The following is a 23,312-nucleotide window of genomic DNA, read 5'->3' as shown; positions in this document are numbered from 1 at the left end:
TGACTCTACCGCTTGTTAGCAGGGTGGCTCTGGGCTACTTACTCAGCTTCTCTGAGGCTCTGTCCCCTCGTCATAAAATGGGAGGGATGAGACTGGATAGGATGGTAGTAGGGCCTAACTGGGAACAGTTTTCAAGGGTTTAGCACACTTAGTGCTCTATACATGGTATTGCTGTTACTGTTCTCTCGAAATACGTAAGCAAGTTTGGGGAACTCGAACCAGCGCCTGCAGCAGCTCCCCACTGCAGCCCACCCCAGAGACTGTGGTCCCTGCAGAAGAGACTTTGGCCTCACCGTGCTCCTGACTTTCCGATGCTCTTCCTTTTGCAGAGGCCCTGAGGCAGGAGCTGGCGGAGCAGCGGGCTGCCTGCTCTGAGCATCAGAAGGACTTGGAAGCGCTGCAGGCTGAGCTGAGGGCCCCGGGCAGTGTGGGCAAGCGACAGGCCGTCAGCCAGTGTCCAGGGGATATCGAGGACTGTGCCAGCACTGCAGAGGTCAGCACCCCTGCCCTGCCCATGCCACACCCTTCTTGGAGCAGTGTCAGGGAGAGGCTCTGGGTGCTCGGTCACCCCCTGTCTGAAGGGGGAAAGACCCTCTCTTTCCACAGGCCTGGAGGGGACACGATGAGCCTGCAGGCTCCCATATTTGGAAAGCAAAAACAAGTTTTAAGTGCAGCGTGTTATTTTAAATGCAGATGCAGTGGGATCTCAGGGTGTTGGTGCCAGACAGGGTCCGTCCTGTAGACCTGCAGAGAGTTTCTCAGAACACCTCCCCAGACAGACTCCCTGTCTAGACCCCCCTGTTCCTGTGAGGGCAGGTGAGCTTGTCACCAAAGGTCAGTGCTGACTCTCCTCGAACTTTCTGGTCAGACTCGGCCCATCATCCCCCTCCTTGCCCTCCATAATTCCTACCTTGCTGGGTAGCACAGGGACCTCCTAACAACCCAGGCATCTCTCCCTAGCCCACCACATACGGCTTCAGGTATTCATCTAAAGTACATCTGTGTAAAGCCTTCAGTGGCTCCCTACTGCTATGAGAATAAGCTCCCAATGGTCAGTCTGACATTGAAAAGCCTTTACCCACTGGCTGCATATCCCCCTCTGCTCTAAATGCAGGCTCTGCATCCTGCCTCACTGCCTTTGCATATGCCCTGCCCCCTGCCTGGGACCCCTTCCTCCCTCTCCAGTGCCCAGCTGATCCTTCAGTGCCCAGTCGATCCCTCCATGCTACAGGCCTCCCCTCCACACCCGTGACCTCTCTACCCTATTCGCTCCTGGAGCACTTCCTGTTGCAATAGCTCAGCTGGCACCCGCCTCTCCTGCCTGTCCTGTTGGAGACCCGTCGCTTCATGGATGCCCTTGTTTCCTCGCCTGGACTAGGCATCCTTTGAGAACAAGCCATGTCTGCTTCATCTCATCCCCCAGCCCCACCCCCAGTGCTCGGCACACAGCTCCACACACAGTAGAGTCTCCACCAGGGTGTGCAGACAGCCACGATTAGTTGGTGTCCCAGACCTGCTGAAGATCGCAGGAACATGGGGATGGTTCATTCCAGATTTTGCTGGTACTGAGAACCTGAAGACGATTTCTATGTTTAATGAGAATTATTAACAAGTGATGTATCACGATGAATTCAGCTCGGTTGGTAAAGTCTAGCAGAGGGAAAACAGAATATGATTGATCCATTAAATGTTCTAAGTTGGTGGAGGACACCTGGACCTGTGGAAGGAGATAGGGGGAGTGTGGAATGGTGACAGCTGGTGGCTGGAGGGCCCACTATTGGGCCCTCTGCAATGAATGACAGACTTGCCTGAGGGCTATGGATAGAGAACCCGGGCTGGGCAGATGAGACAGTACCTGGTCATCCACATCCAATCCTCACCTACACCTCACTGGAGGGAAGCTCTGAACCCTCCGGGAGGAACAGCAAGGCCCTGGGTGATATCCCACACAGAGAAGAATTATATCCACAAGAAGTAACAGCCCCAGGCAGCAGGAGTGAAAGGGGGGTGCAATGTCAGGATGCATTCCCAGCGTGGCCACCACTGCAGGTAAGTGGTGTTGCATCCACTGGGATCTTCTGAGGAGCCCCATGAAATAATTCTCAAAGCTGTCGCAGCCAAGTACAGAGGGGGATGCACTTATCCAGCAGCTTCTCTCTCCCACTAGTCAAGGGTGGTCCCACGGGACTTTAACCAGGCTCTTCAGGTCGTGCAGGTGTGAGTGCCAGGTGGTGCCCATGGGCATCCCACACTATGCAAACCCCAGGGCTGGAAGCAAGAGGTACAGGGCCTAGGCCACACATGCTCCCTGTGCAATGCTGTCCAGTCTTTGGAAGGAACAGATGCACAAACCTTCAGGCATGTTTGCATGGACTTGAAAACTGCTACATTCACTAATCGGGGATTAACCCTGACCCCATTTAATGGTGGATATCAGTCTTTGTATTTCTGTCGGAACCACTGACATTCAAGCATCATTTCGCAGCAAGCATTCATTTGGCACCTGCTGAATCCCAGCCACTGTGCTAGGTGCTATAGGATTGGGAAGATGAAGAGGAGATGGCTCCTTCCCGGAACAGCTGCTGGTCTGGTGGAGGAAACCAGCATTTCAACAAATCAGTGCACTTCATTATAACCTCCACACGGAGAGGATCTAGCTCTCAGAGAAGAGAAAGCTTGTCGCCTCTCCCCTGAGGGGTTAAGAAGACATCACCAAGGCAGGAATGGTTGGGTGTGGAAGGCACCCTAGGTAGAGACGGGCAAGGGCAAGTGCGGGGCAGTGGATTACAACTGTGGTGGCCTTAGAGTCACCTGGGAAGCTTTTTCAAAAGACACAGGGCTGGGATGTACCCAGACGCGCTGTATCAGAATCCTGTGAGGTGATGTGACAGATTGTTATTGTTCAGCAAACATTCACTCTCCCCTTCCTCTGCCCTGTGTGGTTTTGCCCCAAATTCACATGTTGAGGCCCTAACCACCAATATGATGGAATTTGGGAATGAGACCTTTGGGGGGTAATTAGTGAATTAGTGTCCTAACAAGAAGCAGCTCAGAGACATCCTATCCCCTCCCCCCCCACTCCACACAGGTGCAATGTTGGGCTTGTTTTAATTTAAGCCACATTCTTGGCTCACCAGCATTATTAGACTCTTTGAGGCCCACACTTGGCCAACTCTCAAAGCAGAAAACTTTAAGAGACTAGACGTGAGCTCCTGAATCAGGAGCCCGACTTGGGTTCCAGGCTGTGTCTTTGCCGCGGCACATCTCTGGCCCTTGTCTGCCATTGCGCCTCCTGCAAACGGCTCTTCTGGCTGCTTTCTCCCTAGGAGGGGGGTGGTCGGGGCCAGGCGGGCTCCCCGACGAGCAAGGGCGCCGCCAAGCAGGAGCCCAGCGAGGGATGCGGCCTCTGGGAGGAGAACTCGCAGCTCCAGGAAACAGTGCGGCGGCTGCGGGCCGAGGTGGAACAGCAGCGGCAGGAGGCGCTGCAGCTCCGCGACCAGCGCAGGTAGTTCTGCGGGTCGGGGCTTCTCTCCTTTGCCCCTTGGCGAGCCTCTGGGATCTAAGATTGGGTTGCACCCTTGGCATCTTCCCAAAGAAAGGTCTCCCAAGTACGCCAGCACTTCACTGATGTTACTCCTTTGACCCATGGAAAGTATCAGTGGTCTAGGAATTCTAGATCTCGAAACGCCTAGGGTTAGCCCTGAAATGGGGGGAGGGGTACCCTGTTTCCCTACAGATCAGAGAATCTATGGAATCAAACTTAACGATGCCAAAAGTATCCTCAAAACTAGCCTTAGGGAGTCAGTGCAGTGGAATAGTTAAGACAGTTCTGTTTGCTCTTAACTAGCTGTGTGACCTTGGGCGAGTCTGCGAATCTCTCCAAGACCCTGCCCTTACCTGTAAAAAGTAGAAAACACCACCCCTTCTCAGGGCTCTTGTAGAATGCAGTGAAATGTATAGGAAGATGCTTAGCACTGACCCTGGTACTCGGTAAGTTGTGGTGGCAACTCTGATTTCCTTGTCCAGGCTGGATAGCCCTTTATCAAGTCCTGAATTGATGGCCTTTTTTTCCCTTGCTGGAAAGTTTATAACTACAACTTTAATTTCATTAATAGATATAGGACTTTTCAAGTTATCTGTTTCTTCCTGAGTGAGCTTTGGTAGTTTGTATCTTTGAAGGCATTTGTCCATTTCATCCCAGAGTTTGAATGTTCCAGTCCCTGGCGTAAAGTTCACGTGAAAGTAGGCCTGAGGCTCATCTGAGAAACAGCCATGAATCCACCTGGCCAAGGTGGAGCACCTTAAATTCAGTTAGAGACTCACCATGTGACACTGGAATAAGGAGACTGGACCAGAGTAGGGGCTCCTAACCATTTCCGATTATAGCCCCCTCCAGGTGAGGAAAACGATGTCCCTCTCCTGGAGAAGGATATCATCACACAAAAATATGCATGTACTTTCAGAAGGTGTCAGGCCCCCTGAGGCTGGTCTGAGGATCCCTTAGTGCCCCACCCCAAGGTTAAGAAAAGTGATAGCTGATGGTCGAACATACGCTTTGTGCCACGGGCTGTTCTGGACATGAATTAACATAGTTCATCCTTTCAATAACCCTGTAAGGTAGCCACTGTTGTCAGATGGAGAAACTGAGCAGAGCGTAGCTCGCCCAAAGTCACGCAGCTAGGAAGTGATGGGGGAGGCCGCGGAGGGACGCAGGCAGCCTGGCTCTAAACAGTGTTCTCCTAATCCCTCTCCCATCCTGCCTTCCCACCCTGGACCGCTGGTCTCCCAGCTCAGAGTCCACAACGTTTGGTAATTCCGATACAGAATCTGAGCCTCCAGGCCTACCCACCTCCCCCAAGTGAAAGGAGTGCTTTCTGGGACTCCTCTCCTGAGCTCTCCTCCACCCCTTCCCCCAGAAGGCTGCCCTTTGTGCTCAGGTTTCTCCTTCATGGAATGCTGGGGTGGAAGGTACTGAGAAGAGGTTCCACAAGCTGGACCCCACAACGCAGAGACCCCGGATCTCCTTCCCACTGTGTCCTGACCTTAGATTCTGCAGGCCACCCAGCAGAGTGGGGAGAAACTCCAGTGCCCTAGAGGTTCAGTCCCTAGAGCCTGGACAAGCCCAGCTGTGCTTCCACCCCGCCCCACAGGCTGCTGGAAGAGGATCAGCAAGCCCAGAGGGCCCGGGAGGTGGAGATGCTACTCCAGGAACACCGGAAGGAGATGCAGGCCATGGTGGCCGATTTCAGCAGCGCTCAAGCGCAGCTCCAGGCCCGGCTGGCTGCCCTGGAAACCGAGTAAGTGAAGACTTGGCCCCAGGTTGGAAGGGACTAGTAGATGTACCGTTTTATTAGGGGGACCTCATCCTAGTGTCCCCAGGACTCTCCTAGTTTTTTTTTTTGTTTGCGGTATGCGGGCCTCTCACTGTCGTGGCCTCTCCCGCTGCGGAGCACAGGCGGGCGCGCAGGCTCAGCGGCCATGGCTCACAGGCCCAGCCGCTCCGCAGCATGTGGGATCCTCCCAGACCGGGGCACAAACCCGCATCCCCTGCATCGGCAGGCGGACTCTCAACCACCGTGCCACCAGGGAAGCCCTCTCCTAGTTTTAAAACTAGAAGTCCCGAGTTCCAGAAGCGCCTCAGTTCCAGGCAAACTGGGATGGTTGGCCACCCGTCTTTTTATGAGACTGCATTCCTGTCTTGTGCAGGGTACTGGGAATCTGTGAGGAATGAGCATGGTTTGACCCTCACACACAGAAGAAGATCAGGGCTACTTTTTTATGAGCATTTCCACCTTCTAATGTGCACCATCTCATTTAATCTTCACATCAGTTCTTCAGGGTGGAAACCATTATTCCCAAGGATTGATTAAGAAAGCAAGGGCCCCTCGTGCAAGCATTCATTTATTCATTCAGCAAATATTTGTTAAGGGCCTACTGTGTGCCTTGCACTGTTTTAGGCTCTGGAGTTACAATGGGAATAAAACAAAGACTGTGCTCTCATAGCGCTCACAAATTCTAGATGGGGATTCTGACAAAGAAATAAGCAAACAAATATTTAACTTCATATCAGGTAATGAAAGTACCTGAAGGTACTAGAAGGAAAACAGGATCAGTGTCTAGAATGCCAAGGGTGGGCAAGGAGGTGACATTTAAGCAGAAAGAGGAGAGGAAATGAGAGAGCCATCTGGACAAAGAGCATTCCAAGCAGCCCGAACAGCAAGTGCAAGGGCCCTGGGGCCCGCCTCCCAAGACCAAACAGCCAGAAAGCTTAAGTGGAATGAGTGAGAGAGTGATGATAGGAACTGAGGTTGGCAAGGTAGCTGGGAGGGGTGGAGGAGATGCTGCACTGAGCAGGAAGGGGTTTGGGTGTATTCGGATGGAGTGCACTGGGAAGCCCTTGTAAGGCTTTGAGCATGACTGACATGGTCTGAGATACCTTTTAACAGGGTCACTTCTGACTGCTGAGAGGAGAAGAGACTGGGAGGTCGGGGTTAGTTACAGGGAGATCAGGGCAAGCAGCACTAAGTAAATTTAAACGTCGCCTGTCTGACCCTTAACTTGTGCTCTTAAAAACTGTCCTCCACTGGCTCCAATACGAAGCAAATCATCCAGAATCTGGAGTGGAATGTTTTACCAGCTACTGTCTAATGGGTTCTTAGCATGTGCTGGGCATGCATGATCTCACTGAATCCTCACAACCACCCAGTTTCACACCCATATTAAAGAAGGAACTGAGTCTCACGGGCAAAATGCCCAAGATTACATAGCTAGAAAAGAGCAGAGCTGGGATAAAAGCCCAAGTCATCTCACCCCAAAGCCCTGGCCTCTTATCAACTACAGTCAGTAGATCACCGGCAGCCCTCACCCTCTCTCGCCCACCATCTGGAGGTTATTTCTCTCCAGCTTCACACTGAAAGGGCGGTGGTACCAGCTGCCCTGCTGCTTTGTAGAACTAGCTCATGCCATGCTCTCTGGCTGCCTGCAGGTGGGGCGGGAGCCACATCTGTACTGGCATAACCTGCTGGCCTTGGTGTGGGTGGGGACCGTTTCCGGCTGAGGCCTCTTCTCCCAAACTTCGCTGGTTCTTGAAGCCCCACTGAATGTGGCATCAGTGTGCACACACAGGCCTTTGGGTCCTGGGCCCTACAGAACCTGGGGGAACTGACAAGTGTCAGAATGGGAGTTGCAGTCCTGGGCTCCACCTTGAGCTCTGCAGCCAACTCACTGGGTGGCCCTGGGCAGGCTCTCTGGGCTTCAGTTTCCCGTTTGGTGAACAGAGAGTGGCCAGCCAGGCCAAGCAACATAGCAGCGTCCCCATCATGTCCACCTCTTCTCCCTCCTTGCGGTTGAGTCATTGCAGCATGGTGGCTAACTGCATGCCTGCTCCAAACAGACTGAAAGATTCCGGAGAGAAGCCAGGGAAGGGGGAGTCGAGGCCGGAGGACGTTCAGCTCATAGGCCGTCTGCAGACCCGCCTGAAGGAGAGGGAGGAGACCATCAAGCAGCTCACGGTGAGGCTGTCCAGGGTATTCGCTTTAGCCTAGCACTTTCATGGGTGCCTAAAACTGTAATCCTGATAACCCCAAAACCACCTTACAAAAGGCCCTTGGTTATTTTCCCCTATTATATAAAAAAATACATGCTCACTAAAAAAAATTAACACAGGAAAGTAGAAGGCCAAAAAAAAAAAAAATCACTCTCAAGTCCCACACCATCTGCCTGATGTTGGTATTGGTTTGGTTTTTTCAACCTACAGCATTTGGGAAAATCTAGAATGGTTTCCACCTCACACTCATGTCTCCTCACACTTTAACCATTGCTTTAGGCTTTTGCCCAGCCTTCCTGTGCTCCATGCTTTGGTTGAAAGTTCTCTGTAAGCCAGTTCCCAGTGGCTTACATTCAGCTCTGGGGACTTTGGGTGATACACTTGCTCCCGTCAGCGTGGTCCACGCGGGTCAGCTAATTAGCCACATCAGAAGACCAGCCTCTTCCTGCCATCTCTACCTTCACCATCTTGGTCCAGGCTCTGCTGCCTCTCATGCATGACGGAGAGTCCACTGGTCTCCCCACTCACTCCAGCCTCACCCCACTCTGTTGACCTCACAGCGACCAGAGTACTCCTATAAAAATGTAATTCGGACCACAACATGGCTCTGTTCAGTACCTCCTGTTCAGTACTCCCTGTCCTGAGAGTAAAATCCATGGTCTTATGGTGGTTCACACAGCCACACATCCTCCCACAATACACATGCACACTTGTATCTCACGCCCATCCTTGTACCCTCCTGCTCCCCAGTCACGTTGCTTCATGTCAAGATAAAGACGAAAACTTAACCACCAACTGAAAATTAGATGATACTGATAAGGAATTGCTTGTTTGCTAAGTGTGACAAAGGTACTGTGGTTATCTTTTTAAAAAGAGTCCTTATCTCTTAGAAACACTTATCAATGTTTTTTTGTTTTTTGGGTTTTTTTGGCTGCGTTGGGTCTCCATTGCTGCGCGCGCGCTTTCTCTAGTTGCGGCGAGAGGGGGCTACTCTTCGTTGCGGTGTGCAGACTTCTCACTGCAGTGGTTTCTCTTGTTGCGGAGCACGGGCTCTAGGCCTGCAGGCTTCAGTAGTTGTCGCGCATGGGCTTAGTTGCTCCGCGGCATGTGGGATCTTCCTGGACCAGGGCTCGCACCCATGTCCCCTGCATTGGCAGGCGGATTCTTAACCAGTGTGCCACCAGGGAAGCCCTCAATGTTTTTACAGATGAAATTATACAACAACTGAAACTTGCTTTAGAAACAATACAGCAGGAAAGAAAAAAGTGGAGAATGACACAGGTAAAGAAGATTGGCCATATAGTGATTGTACCTGGGTGTTTCCTTTTCTTTGTCTTAACTAATAACTTTCTGCAGTAGATTCTGCTCAGATCCTGAGAGTACCTGGATCTCTGACTTCCCTAAGGCATTCCAAAAAAGCTCGCCCTTTCCTTCACAAGGGGTGCTGGGGACACAAAGGCCCCAGAAATAAAGGTGCTTCCTCAAAGCTTCAGTGGGTGGCAGCTCGATTCCCACTGACTTCCCCTCCCTTCCCTGGTCTTTCCTCCTCTCTGTAGTCTGCTCTCACACAGCCATCTTCCTTCAAATTAAACTCAGTGTGCTGGGTAGTTAGGCTCATTTAGACTCAGTTGTATTGTTTTTCCAGGAGGAGAGAAGATTTCACTACGCAGCATTCCCCAGCGCCGTGTCCCATCGGAATCGGTCCTTCTCTTTCAATCCTCGCCCAGGGTATTTGACCCCTTCCATGAAGGTAAATTGGTCCTGCTGGTTTCAATGCATTACATAATTCTGCTGGCTTTGTTTTTCCCAAAGGTAATGGCAGCTTATTTATCAATTGCCCAGCATTCATTTAGACAAATATTCATTGAAAATAAGACCCCCAGGAAATAGTCCAAATTATTAATAAACAGTATTTATATCTGGCTAGGCAGATTATGTGTTTTTTATGAGATTTTTTAATTTTCCAAACTTTTTATATATAAATGTGTCACTATTAATAATGGCTATATCTGGGTGATAGGAAAGAGAGAGAAAAGAGCAGGAATCCTTCACTGTAACTTTTTTTCCTTTTACAAAAATTTTTGGAATTTATTACAGTGGGAATATTCACGTCCAAATCTCTCATCTGCTATCACAAAATCCTAAAGTGCTTAAAAATTTGTGTTTTTTTTGTAACTCATAGGACAGTAAACCTAACCCAAGCTGAATTCATGTAAGCTCATTTATAACTTTTATATATAGCTCTTGGTGTGACAAAATGTAAGTTTCACTCCAGAAATATTAATGTGTTTGAGGACAAGGTGGGCCCAGCTTCTGCTGGGGGTGTTATATAGCCTTTTAAAATCTAAAACAAGATTTTAAATTAAAAATCACATTTGTCACCAGAAGTTTTGGATAAGAGATTGTGAGCCTGTGTTTTTTTAAAGCACAAAGTGGATTGGAAGAAAAAATGCTTTAAAAACAAACATGTAAGTTATTGCCTCCTTGCTCATATAATTTTGGTTGGGCAGGCCTTATCTACTTTTACAACAATGCCTCTTTGGGTGGTACTAACAGGCCTTTCCTTTAATACCAACAGAAAAAGAAGATGGAGGAAGTGCCCAGCCGAGTGGTCAGTGTGCCAAACCTCGCTTCCTATGCTAAGAACTTTCTGAGTGGCGACCTGAGCTCCAGGATCAACACTCCTCCGATAACTAAGTCACCCAGCTTGGACCCAGGCCCCAGCTGTGGCCAGCCTTACAAACCCACCCCATCTCTAGATGTAAAAACTGCCACAAGGTAGGGGGCCAAAGCTATGATTCCATTTTCCCATGGTGAGGAGGGAAATTAGTATTCCTTTCTGGTACCTGTTAAATACCCAGCATTTGGGCCAATACAAAGGGTAACGAAACAAGCCCTGCCTTGGACAAATTACAACCCAGCCGAAAAGGAAGATATGTAAGAGAAGGGAAATAGGTCATTCTTTAGAAGAGGCACTATTCCTGATACCAAATTCCAGAAAACTTTTTTTTTTTCCCCATGGATGATTAGACAGGGGACATTGAATCACTTAGCTGACCACTTCAGAGTGGGTCACACAGAAGATGGACTCATCATCTGGCCTTGAGTCTGGATTCCAATTCTCATCCTCGTTGTTAGCTTGCTTGGCTTTGGGCAGCTCACCTGACTTCTCTGAGTCTGTTTCCTCACCTCTAAAATGAAGATAATACAGCACCTACCTCATTAGACTCATGTGAGACTGAAGGAATTAATCCATAGGACATGCTTAGCACAAGACCTGGCACAGAAGCATTCAGTAATTTTCCACTATTATTATTAAGGTTATTTCTCAAGATTCATTGTATAATCTTGTAATTTTAAGGCCTCTTAATCTGTGGGTTTGGTTGATCATGCATGATGATCTCTGATACTGCCTTATTTTTCCAGAAGCCCTTACAGCTTCTGGAAATGTGCGATTTCCCCTTTGTTTATTGATTCCTTCCTGTCCAGCCTTCCGTTCAGAGCAGTATCTTTAATTCTGGGCTTTGAAGTTTGCATTTCTGAAAGGGCCCCTTCTGAAATGTTCCTTTTCCAAAGGCCCTGCCTCCCCAAGGCTATTTGGACAAATGTGAGTGTGGAGCTGGAAGGACTTGCTGTCAGTCATTGAACGAGTCCAGCCCTTTGTGTCACAGCTGAGGACACTGAGGCCTGGAGCCCCAAGCACACGGTCTGTTAACTGCCAGAGCCAGCCTGACTGGCTACAGTTCATCTCATTATCACACACCTCTGTTTAAAGCTGTGTTCCCACTGTTTGTTTTAAAGATTTATTTTATTTATTTTTGGCTGCATTAGGTCTTAAGTTGCGGCACGCGGGACCCTTGTTGAGGCGTGCGGGATCTTCTGTTGCAGCGTTCAGCCTTCTCTGTAGTTGTGGCATGCGGGTTTTCTCTATTTTGGCGTGCAGGCTCCAGGGCCGTGGGCTCTGTAGTTTGCGGCATGTGGGCTCTTGTTGAGGCGCCGAGCTCAGTAGTTGTGGCACGCAGGATTAGTTGCCCTGCAGCGTATGGGATCTTAGTTCCTTGACCAGGGATCAAACCTGCGTCCCCCGCATTGTAAGGCAGGTTCTTTATCACTGGACCACGGGGAAAGTCCCCCCACTGTTTTATAAGAAGCTTCACAAACGCAGTTAGAGACCGTTCAGACAGATATACACTGTACTTTCTTACCTACCGTCTCCCCTTTTCAATTTATTAGGCTAATTTCACAACCTCATTGAAATGCCAGAGCACATCAGATAACTTTTGAAGAAGCCATAAAGTGTAATACTGTATTGATTAACCATTTCTTCTTTTATCTGTTTTTGGAGGGGGTTGTTTAATTTGTGCCTGAAATAAACAGTACATGTTGCAAAATATGTGGCATGTGGGATCTTCCCAGACCGGGGCACGAACCCGTGTCCCCTGCATCGGCAGGCAGACTCTCAACCACTGTGCCACCAGGGAAGCCCTAGTATCTTTTTAAGAGTAAAGAAGCAGTTATCTTTCCCTAAAAAGATAGTAGAGTATTAAGTTGTTTATTGAATAATTTTCAAAACCATCTAAGAAAACGTTTTGTTTGTTTTTAGGACACAAGATGATGAACCAGCCCAGCCCAAAGAAGTCCAGCAGAAGCAGGGCTCAGCCCACCAGGAATGGTTTACCAAATATTTTTCTTTCTAAACTGATCCTTAAGCTGATCATAAAGTGGACATTTGAAACACATTTCTTTTGAAGCATCTGATTGAAGGAATGAACTAAAAAGCCAACCAACCAAATAACTTGCTTGTAATATGATTTACATACATAGCTAAAACAAATTCTTGCATTAACATTTCATACTGTTTCATTGTGACATTAAGATAAAACAAGCCAATGTTATCAGAAAGTGCCCATAGGGAAATATTATTGTTACTGATGACCTACCTATGGTATTTCTAGTGTCCATAAGACTGCAATCCGCATTGTGGAATATCAGACTTTGTGATTTCCATGGTCTACTTTTAAAGTGGTTTCATTTTCCTAGGACACTGGTCACCTTCACTTGAAAAGTGTTTCTATGTAAATGATGTAATTCCAAAATACACATGTAACCTCAATAGGTAGAGGAATAAAACAAAGCTCAAAATAACCAGGAAAGCCAATTTTAAAAAACCAAAGAAAACAAAACTACTAGGAATGGACTATAGCAGACCTTGGCACACTTGGATCAAATATTTTGACTTCCTAGGTCCAGGACATGAAGATGATTACAGAGGGCATAACAGCTACCTCAAAGGGGCTTTTTGAAGTTTAAGCAAAATATGGGTAATGATACTAATCGTGAATTGGAATTAAGCCTTGCCAGGATTTTTCTGTGAATAACTGAGCCTCACCCCATCATACATCTCAACTTCAATGACTGTAGCATCAACTTGGTCATTTGTGATAGTTTCTAGATTATTCTTTGAAGTGAAAGATCTACTGAACCTCTAGTCTTGCCTCATGGTGCATTGCTTCCCCACTGCATGGATGCTCAGCAGATTAAAGGGAACTGGGAATGGCCATTCACAATGCTGACCTCGCTGTCAGTCCACGCTGAGCTGTCTGACCCTCTGATGGAGCGGTGCAATTTGACAAGAGCCAGTACAACTTTTAGTGGTCAAAATATGTTCTCAATCCTTTGGTGCTGGCCCAGCAAGTGGCCCATAAACAGTTGTCTCTTCTATGCACCATCAAATCTTTGCTCTTTGAATAAAACTTTATAAACTGGGCAATAAAAATGGTTGTGATTTGTATTAATTTTCCAAAGAAAGGTGAAATTAGATGAAGGCTGAACTTGGAAATAGGAAGCGCACATTAACCTCAGTCAGATCATCAATAAAACGTAGCTGCGGTGCTTTGTGACTGCCTAGAGGAGTGGGATAGGAAGGATGGAAGACGCAAGAGGGAAGAGATATGGGGATATATGTATATGTATAGCTGATTCACTTTGTTATAAAGCAGAAACTAACACACCATTGTAAAGCAATTATACTCCAATACAGATGTTAAAAATAATTAATTAGAATAAAATAAAAAAATAAAACGTAGCTGCTCACGCACTTATGTCATTTTGAGAGAAATGCAATTACAACTCAGACTCACAATTTAAAAGTAAATTTACTACCTAATCAAAACATATGGCCCAATAACATAAATTTTTAAATATCACTGCTCCTACCCTCCCCCAAAAGTAAATGAACACTACACAAAATATAAACTCACCCCAAATAAAAGTCAACATTAAGGGGGCTTCCCTGGTGGTGCAGTGGTTGACAGTCTGCCTGCCGATGCAGGGGACACGGGTTCGTGCCCCAGTCCGGGAAGATTCCACATGCTGCGGAGTGGCTGGGCCCGTGGGCCATGGCCGCTGAGCCTGCGCGTCCGGAGCCTGTGCTCCGCAACGGGAGAGGCCACAGCAGTGAGAGGTCCGCATACCACAAAAAAAAAAAAAAAAGTCAACATTAAGGATACTGCTGGATTCCTATAGCACTAGTTACTGCAGTACAGTAACAGTTATTACACTAACCTATGATATTATAATCCTCTTCCAACCTATTTACAAAATATCCTCATGCTGAGGTTCTGGAAGTGTTACATCGTTGCATTAGACTCCTCTTCTTTAGGTAGTTCAGTCTTGAAAAACAGCAAATTTACATATTTTTATATACTGCCACTGATAGGTAAATTATCATAAAAGGCCTACAACCAAAATCCTCATCCTTTGATATGCAGATCAGATCATACAAGCTTTTCCCCTCAGATCATACAAAATAATCTAAAACTGGAAACAGAGAGATAAGCACTCATACAAAAATAAAAACAAGCAGCAAAAAACAAAAACATAAAAAGGAATCTGTAAACGGCATCATATTAACAGTCTTAAATTTTGCTAAAGACGATACACTTGGTTTACCAAAGCAATAAGCATTTTATAAAGTACTCCAGAAATAACGCTTATAAAAATAGGGGGAAATTTTTAGATGAGAGCGCAAAACTAAATCATCTCACTCTCTGGCAAAGAGTTCTCCCAAAATGTCATGTCTACAAGAAGTGAGGTTTGGCAAAACTGTGTCTGGGCTGACTCAGCCACCAGCTCATGTTCAGGTGGCTTTTCCTCAGGTTTGCTTCATCGGTGCAGGGATATTTGCAGATGCCTGCTCGAGGTAGGCCAGGGAACCCTGAGGGATGTCGGCTGGCTTTTTGTGCTGCATGTTGATGTCCTCCAGCACCTGCTGCCAATGTCTCAGTTTTGTTAAGTGCTTCTGGACCAGAGCATCCTTTCGCTGTAATTCGTTCCTCAGTTCCGAGACATCCTACAAACGAAAGCAATGAAGTCAGAGTAAACTCACAAAACATGAACATAGTTTCTGATTAGTTAAGAGCACTAAGAAGTAAATTCAAAACAGAGAACCAACTGAACCATAGTGGGCTGATTACTCTGTTTGGCTGCATACTTTGAATAACCCAAAACAATTCTTCTCATGAAAGATGCCTGCTTAACAGTTTTTATTTTTAATTCATGTTCTTTTAGTAAGTAATACACACATTACAAAATTCCAAAGTACCAAACGACAGCCAAAAAGAAGTCAGTCGCTTTCCCATCCTGGTCTCCAGGCACTCAGTATATCTCTCTATCCAAAGGCTACTGTGAGAAGAATCTAAAACACTGAGAATCTGAAACATATGTTAACTGTTTTAAAAGAATCCACAGCCACTGTTCTATCATTTCAGATTATTAAGTGTTAAAATCTCATTTTCAAGAGCTTTTTAATGAGTAACAGTATTAAAATCCTATATTAAGACCTGGCCTTGAACACACCTAGACTGTCACTCAGGTATTCAAATCAGGAAATGATCTGATAATGGTGAATTGTAAGAATATCATCTTCTTACCATTCACCTTCCCAACAGCTGGTAGCAAAGAATAAAATGAACATTTTGACTAATTGCTCAGCTTGTGGGACGAGTTATTTTAAAAACTGCTAAAAAAAATAATCATCCCAATTTTAGTATTTCCCACTGGGGGCATCACTGTGTTTTGGGCAGGAAGATTCTTCCCTCTTCCACACTGCAGGGGGCAGGCCCTGTCCCTACCCACTAAATGCCATTAATGACAACCTCAACAGACTTCCAGATACTCTGGTTTCAAACAACTGAGATAAATGAAATCCTGAGTTTCAAGAAGCCTGGGACAGAACATTTACTTTTTGGTTCCTTGAACAAAATTGCCTAGAGCCCTTCCTGTGTGTAAGGCACCAGGGACACACATATCAGTTCCTGTTCAAAATGAGCTTATCATCTACATTAATGGCTTTTCAACCTTTCAAGCAGAACCTTTTCTTTTTTTTTCTTAAAAGAAAATTCTTCCATGAAAGCCAGTGTATGAAATGAGTAAAAGCCGACAGCTGCTGTGTTTGAAGCACTGCTTTCCACCTCTGACCCCCAGGTCCAGGTTGTCATGAACACTGACAACCAACATTTTACATTCAAGCTATGAAGCCCCACTATAACTAATGGGCAAATGGAGCATCTCATTTAAAGCATGAATGGAATTTTGACAACATTTGCTCTTCCTTAAACTTAGGGAGAGAACTCAGCTTGTACCTCTTTGATAACTTGCTCTGGTTTCTGGACAGATAACTGCAATCTTTTTTGTAGGAAAAAACATTCTGTCTGTCTCGCAATATCTAGAAATTTCTGGATACACTGATCAACACCTTAAAAAAAAAGACCAAAGTATTAAATTAAGGAAAACACTAGACACATATATCTCTCTCATAAATCAACAGTTGGAATATCAAAACAGCACCTTCTTGTAGATGTAATCGGGGATTTTAATCCTGTCCACAGCAATATTACTGACCTCAACCCCCTATGTGTTAAGCAACATTAACTAGCAGATAATCTGTGCTTTTACCAGGTGAATAAGAAACCGAACTACAACGCAAAAGTTCTTCTGAAGAAAGACAATCCAGAGAGTCAACAATTAACATCATGATTTCCAGTTAAAATGAAACATTTAAAACACAGTACAAAGAAATCAGAAGTACCTCTCTCGGGACAGAACTTGGGTGAGGAAGGGGAAGCAAAAAATTTAGTTCTTTATTTTTTTAAAAAGACACAGAGGATTTCTTTTTAAATTTACTTATTTATCTTTGGCTGTGTCGGGTCTTCGTTGCACGCAGGCTTTTTCTAGTTGCAGCGAGCAGGGGCTACTGTTCGTTGCGGTGTGCAGGCTTCTCATTGTGGTGGCTTCTCTTGCTGCGGAGCACGGGCTCTAGGCGCACGGGCTCAGTAGTTGTGGCTTGTGGGCTCTAGAGCGCAGGCTCAGTAGTTGTGGTGCACAGGCTTAGGTGCTCCGCTGCATGTGGGATCTTCCCGGAACAGGGCTCGAACCCGTGTCCCCTGCATTGGCAGGCAGATTCTTAACCACTGCACCACCAGGGAAGCCCAACTTAGTTCTTTAAAAAGCAGTACACACTATTGGTCTTCTTTGTCTTGGTACCAATATGAAAAGCTCATTCATTACAAGTGGCTTATTATGAGTGACATAAGATGTCAATAAACTGAACAAAGAACCAGCAGTATATAGAGATTACAAAAATCTTATTCCCTGGAAAAGTTCTCTTAGGATACAAGCGGGACTGAAACACATCAAGTGTAAAATCAGCAATGAGGGAATTCTTACCAGTTCGAATTTCTTCCTGATCTGTACCATTGACATAATCCTGACTCACCAGAGAAGCAAAACAAGCCTGTGTGATCAAAACATATTACAAAAGAAAAAAATGTCATTCACACATCAAGAATCTTACTTTAGAGTAAGAAATAACTTCTCTTGATGGAAAACAAAGGCTGAGCCGAGTCTCGCGAGAAGACTAGGTGGGTGATCCAGGTAGCACCTCTCCCCATCCTTTTCACTTGGCTAATTCCCAATGCCCGCCTGGGTTTCATGTTTTCTGGGAAGCCTTCCTTGACAGCCATGCCCAGATGTGCTCTCAGAGTATCCCGGGTTTCTTCTATCAGAGCACTGATCCCACAGCACAGCAGCTGCCTGCTATCTATCTGTATTTTCCACTGCACAGTCATGAGCTCCTTGAAGGCAGGAACTGTTTTCTGTGTATTCTTAGCACCCAGGACAGGTCCTGACACATAACAGGCTCCTTCACTGTTTCACAAATATTCATCAAGCACTTGCTATCTGCTACCACTGGATTAGCACTACAGATACAATGAGAGGAGAGGAGGGCAAAACAGGTGTTCTCTGACTTCACGGAGCCTGATGTAGTGTGCTACAAAGAGCAGCAAGGCAAGGTCGATGCGGAAGTGATGTGTGAGCTGGGGGAGGGACCTGGAAGCCCAAAGAGAAAACGAACAACACAAGCAGAAGGTCTCTTGTGGCCAGAGTACGAAGAGATGGGTCTGGAGCAGAGACGTGAACATGCAGAGCTAGGAAGACCACAGCACCTCTTGGGCTATCCCCACAGCCACAGCTATCCACTAAAGGGTTTTAAGCATTAGAGTGCTGGTGGTCAGCTGCGGACTTTTTTCTACAGGGCCAGTGTTTCAGCAAGAGCTCATGATGAGAGCCACCTCCCCTCTCCGTGCTAGATGCTGCTCTAAAAGTTTCCTTTATGGTTTAGCCCCACCCCAAAGGCGTCTCATCCTCCTCCCAGACAGAAGAGATTTCTGTTCTTTAAATCTGTTGTCTCCAAACTTTTGAATGTACACCCCACCAGCAAAAGCATTTTGTCCATGCAGCCCCAATAACACGTTCATTTACAAACTATGTTTATCAACTACTCTGCTATTATATACAGTATAAAAGTCACACGACTAGGATTTAAAATGTAGAAAAGGTAATTCCAGTTACAAGTTATTTTATTTCCACACGTTAATGGCTCATCTTCCACTTTAGAGACCACAGGAAGCCATCTTATTTCTAAGCACTTATTTTGTACCTCTCCTTTGTCTGCTATCACTCCCCATCTTCTTTGGTACAGGGTTAATGCTTGAGCAGAACTCAGAGTTTGGGTCACCTCTGCCTCTCTCCTCACCCCCCAGCTTTCCTCCTCCTTCCTCGGCCCTGAGTACCAACTTCCCCATAGTAACTTTTTTTTTTTTTTTTGGTACGCGGACCTCTCACCGCTGTGGCCTCTCCCGCCGCGGAGCACAGGCTCCGGACGTGCAGGCTCAGCGGCCACGGCCCACGGGCCCAGCCGCTCCGCGGCATGCGGGACCCTCCCGGACCGGGGCACGAACCCGTGTCCCCCGCACCGGCAGGCGGACTCCCAACCACTGCGCCACCAGGGAAACCCCTCCCACAGTAACTTTTAAATAACTCCCAGCTCCAAAGTCCCACTACTTTAGGACCGTTTAAGGGTGGAGCCCAACGGAAAGGATACAGGACATAGGAGTGGACGCTACAGTCCGGAGAGGATGAGTACGTACTAAACACGCAGGGACGCGGGAAAGGATACTCAGGGATGGAACCAAGGATGGGGTGGGACGGGAACAACCCACTGAAAACCTAGAAGAGTCCCACGGTTGGGGGCAGACAAACTTCAAGTCCACGTGGCTCCAGAAATGTCAAGTTTAGGCATCTCTGCCAGCCAACTAGAGGAGAATTCCGGCCACCATTCAATTTGAAGACTAATGCAAGAGACTAACGTGCAGGTATCGCCGAAAGAGAGAAGCTGCGCGCGCGCAGCATACGCTTCAGAAAAGAAGGGAAGCTGGGAACAGAGACGCCCACGTCTTATCTTACCTCGAACGATGACTCCAACTCGTCCACCAAGGTACTGTTAGAAGTCCTCGGAACGCCTGGTGTGGCCTGAAGAAGCGAAGCCTGGGCCAAGAGGCCCGGCGGGGGTGGCGGAGGTCCCGGTGGCTGCCCGGAGAACATGCCTCCTAGTGGAGCCGCCATTTCTAAAATGGCGGCTAAGAGGCTCACTGCGCCTGCGCGGGAGCTGGGGCCGCGGGTCACGTGATGTGGATGGTCACGTGATGTTGTTGAGTGCACGTTGGCGTCTGTTGGACGCCCAGGAAAGCTATTGTTTGGTGCTTCGTGCCCTCTTCTTTCCGCTACGCAGGCAAGGTGGCTTTTGCTTTTGCTTTTTTAACTTGAGAATTGAAGGCTTTGATAGGGTTTAACACAGTTGTGTGAAGAGGAGAATCAGTAATCACGGTGGGGCGAGCCCTCTGGCGGAGTCAGGATATTCCTGTACCAGCCCCGCCTTTGCTCTCAACTCTTGAAATGACTTTGGCCCAGTTGCTTTCTCTGGGCTCGGTTTACCCGTTGGTAGAAGGGAGGTGCTCATCCATCCCACAAACATTTATTTAGAGCGCACTGTGTGCCAATTACTAATCCAGTCACTGTAGCGGGAATAAAGAGGAAACATGTCCCCTAAATTTTCCTTTGGGAGATACAGGTAACAAAACCGGCTCAACATTATTGAGGCTCCCTGTCTTATGTGCTGGGAGCTATTTGCTTTAGATATTTATGGTTACATCAAAGAAAGTCACTATGCTAATCTTTTTTAAAAAACATTTGCTTATTCAACTTTTCAGAAGCTAAATATATTTTTTCATTATAATTAACTTTACAGTTATCATCCAGCATATCTGTTGAGCCTTCCATGTCCCAGGCTCTACTTACTGATCTGAGGGTTATAGCAATCACCCCAAGTTTCTGCCCTTGGAGAGTTTACCATTGTTTTGTGGGAGAGAGATCAATAAACATGTACATATATAGAGTGAAATCATGTAGAGATAAGTGCCAAGAAGGAAAATAAAGCCCAGTAAGGGGATGACTAATGTTGGATTTTATTAAGTTTTTTTTTTGGCTTCATTGGGTCTTCATTGCTGCATGCGGGTGTTCTCTAGTTGTGGTCAGCGGAGGCCGCTCTTCATTGTGGTGCAGAGGCTTCTCATTGCAGTGGCTTCTCGTTTTGGAGCGTGGGGTCTAGGGTGCGCAAGCTCAGTAGCTGTGGTGCACGGATGGGCTTAGTTGCTCCGTGGCATGTGGGATCTTCCTGGACCCGGGATCAAACCCGTATCCCCTGCGTTGGCAGGCGGATTCTTAACCACTGCGCCACCAGGGAAGTCCCAAGTGATGGATTTTAGATGGGTGGTTGGAGAAGGCCTCTCTCAGGAGATCTGCACTGGAGTGACTAAAGTTTAATTAGGAAAGTTTTCTAGACCGGGGGGGGCCTTGAAGAAGGAAACTGCCTGGCATATTTAAGGAGCTACAGAGAGGCCAGCAGGGCCAGAGTGAGTGAGGCAGGCAGAAGTAAGGAAAAAACAGAGGCTTCCCATTGCCAGTCAGGTCTCAGATCAAAAGTCACCTTCCCAGCGTCAGTCTGATTGGACCCATACTCCCAGCCATTTCACCCTGTTTAATTTTCTTTACAGCACTTGAACACTTACCTGAAATTATCTTTTTCATTTTTCTTCTTCACTAAGTTGCCTTGCAGACATGCACACACGCACACAACACGCGAACTGGAAAACAAGATCTATGTGATCAGGGCCTGCCTGTCTTGTTCACCTGTATTCCCAACACCCAGAACTGTGCGTGGCATAAAATAGACATAATAAATATTTAATTGAACACAAATAGAATGCCATGAGGGAACTTAGTGTACTCCAGCAGTTCTCAAACGTTTTTGGACTCCTTTACACTCCTAAAAAATTATTGAGGACTCCAAATGTTTTTGTTTATGGGAGTTATGTTGGGCAATATTTACCTATTAATTAAAAATAATAGGTAAATATTAAAACAGAATTTTAAAAATATATTCATGTAAAAATAAGCCGATTATGTTAACATAAATAATATTTTAATTAAAAATGTAACTATTGTATACAATGAAAAATAGAGGAGTGGAACCATTTTACATTTTACTCCTGGGTTTCCAATGGCCATAGGGCTGCTTGAATTCTGGATTTCTTACTTCAGCTATCTTTTAACACTACTGTATTCTAAACCGCTGCTTTGGATTTGCTGCTCTCTGAAGCCACGGCTCTCTCAAGCCCTGCCTTGTCCTTAGTGATTTAGATGCGGATTATACCACCAGTCTCTGGAACATCATTCTAAGGATCCACCAAGGTTTTGTGAGTACCTGGTAGCCAGATGCACCAGCAGTGGCAACTAAATTTCATCTCAACCAGATTAGATAAGCACAAGAATCTAGGACTACAACCATGCCTTTTGTATTTCACACTCTAGTAAACACAAGAGTTCTATTGTTCTTTTACTTATAAAAAGCCTTTGATAGAAAGGTCAAATCCCTATTTGGTCTTCTGAGAATCACACAGAAGAAATCTAAATGTTTTTAGTTTCCTTTCACAAGCCGGTAATTCCACCTCTCCGTTTCCATCTTTCCTGCTGAAGTAGCTTCTGGATATAGATACCCAGAGGAACTTGTGTTTACACACTATTCCTGCCTGATTTTAATTAATTTAAATTCATGTTATTTATTAACATGGATATGCATGTCCATTGTCATTCCCTCTCTAAAAGCCAGTTTAGACACATAATATGCATTTACATGTCAAGTTTTTAAAATATTAAATGTTAAAAATAACTCCAATTAAAAAAAACTGTCAAACGTTGTCAAAGTCTTAAAAAAAAAATAGATCCTATTTGTGGGTAATTTGATTCACCCAATACAAATGTAGCAGAAATTTAACCCCAGGGCTTCCCTGGTGGCGCAGTGGTTAAGAATCCGCCTGCCAGTGCAGCGGACACGGGTTCGAGCCCTGGTCCGGAAAGATCCTACATGCTGTGGAGCAACTAAGCCTGCACCACAACTATTAAGCCTGAGCTCTTGAGCCCGCGCGCCACAACTACTGAAGTTTGCACACGCAGAGCCCGTGCTCAAGAGAAGACCTAGCTCACTGCAACTAGAGAAAGCCTGTGCACAGCAACAAAGACCCAATGCAGTCCAAAAAATAAATAAAATAAATTTATAAAATATAATAAAAATACTTAAAAAAAAAAATTTAAACCCAGGCAGTCTGCCTCCAGAGCTGGCATTCTTAATTGTTCCACTGCAATGCTTTCAGTTCAGGGACTTGAATGGATGTGGAATTTATTTGGAAATACTGAAAGAAGACCATAAAAGGGACTGTCAATGGGTAAACTATTTACTTACCACCTGGAACTAAAACCAATCAAAATTCCACTTGTGCAGATTTAGAAGGAAGCTCTAGGACTTCCCTGGTGGCGCAGTGGTTAAGAATCCGCCTGCCAAGGCAGGGGACGTGGGTTTGAGCCCTGGTCCGGGAAGACCCCACATGCCACGGAGCAACAAAGCCTGTGCGCCATAACTACTGAGCCTGTGCTCTAGGGCCCACGTGCCACAGCTACTGAGCCCAAGTGTCATAATTACTGAAGCTTGCAGAGAGCCAGCTCTCTGCAACAAGAGAAGCCTCCGCGATGAGAAGCCCCTGCTCGCCGCAACTAAAGAAAGCCTGCGGGCAGCAACAAAGACCCAACACAGCCAAAAATAAAATAAATAAATAAATTTATTAAAAAAAAAAAAAAGAAAGCTCTACTGCTTTCTGCTCTCCCACTTATTGGCTTGGTGACATTGCTGGCATGTTACTAACCCCCATCTTGTGCCTCATTTTCCTCATCTGTAATGTGGGGATAATAGTACTGCCTCACAAACTCGTAAGCTCATCACTGAGTGCCCCAAAGTGATCATTAACATTGAAATCCA

At 46.4% G+C, this 23,312-nt stretch overlaps 2 protein-coding genes across 2 annotated transcripts in view; one reads left to right on the top strand and one right to left on the bottom strand.

The window, feature by feature from the left end:
- The window catches only part of FAM184B (family with sequence similarity 184 member B), a 114,799-nt gene extending 101,006 nt beyond the window's left edge, over positions 1-13,793 (top strand). The window contains exons 12-18 of the mRNA XM_030864287.2: positions 330-493; positions 3,327-3,505; positions 5,151-5,297; positions 7,394-7,511; positions 9,192-9,296; positions 10,125-10,324; positions 12,150-13,793. Of these exons, the coding sequence (XP_030720147.1) occupies positions 330-493; positions 3,327-3,505; positions 5,151-5,297; positions 7,394-7,511; positions 9,192-9,296; positions 10,125-10,324; positions 12,150-12,243 (1,007 nt within the window). The 3' untranslated portion in view covers positions 12,244-13,793. The remainder of the gene's footprint in view (positions 1-329; positions 494-3,326; positions 3,506-5,150; positions 5,298-7,393; positions 7,512-9,191; positions 9,297-10,124; positions 10,325-12,149) is intronic.
- On the bottom strand, positions 13,582-19,541 carry MED28 (mediator complex subunit 28). Its single transcript, XM_030864286.2, has 4 exons — positions 19,352-19,541; positions 17,273-17,339; positions 16,189-16,301; positions 13,582-14,897 (listed from the first exon to the last, which is right to left on the bottom strand). The coding sequence occupies exons 1-4, from the start codon at positions 19,508-19,510 to the stop codon at positions 14,700-14,702; spliced, it is 537 nt and encodes a 178-aa protein (XP_030720146.2). The 5' UTR covers positions 19,511-19,541; the 3' UTR covers positions 13,582-14,699.
- Between the last annotated feature and the right edge of the window lie 3,771 nt (positions 19,542-23,312).

This window comes from Globicephala melas, chromosome 5, assembly GCF_963455315.2.
Source record: "Globicephala melas chromosome 5, mGloMel1.2, whole genome shotgun sequence".
NCBI classification, from domain to species: Eukaryota; Metazoa; Chordata; class Mammalia; order Artiodactyla; family Delphinidae; genus Globicephala; species Globicephala melas.
Note: the sequence above shows the minus strand (reverse complement) of the source record. Positions and strands in the feature narration are given on the sequence as shown.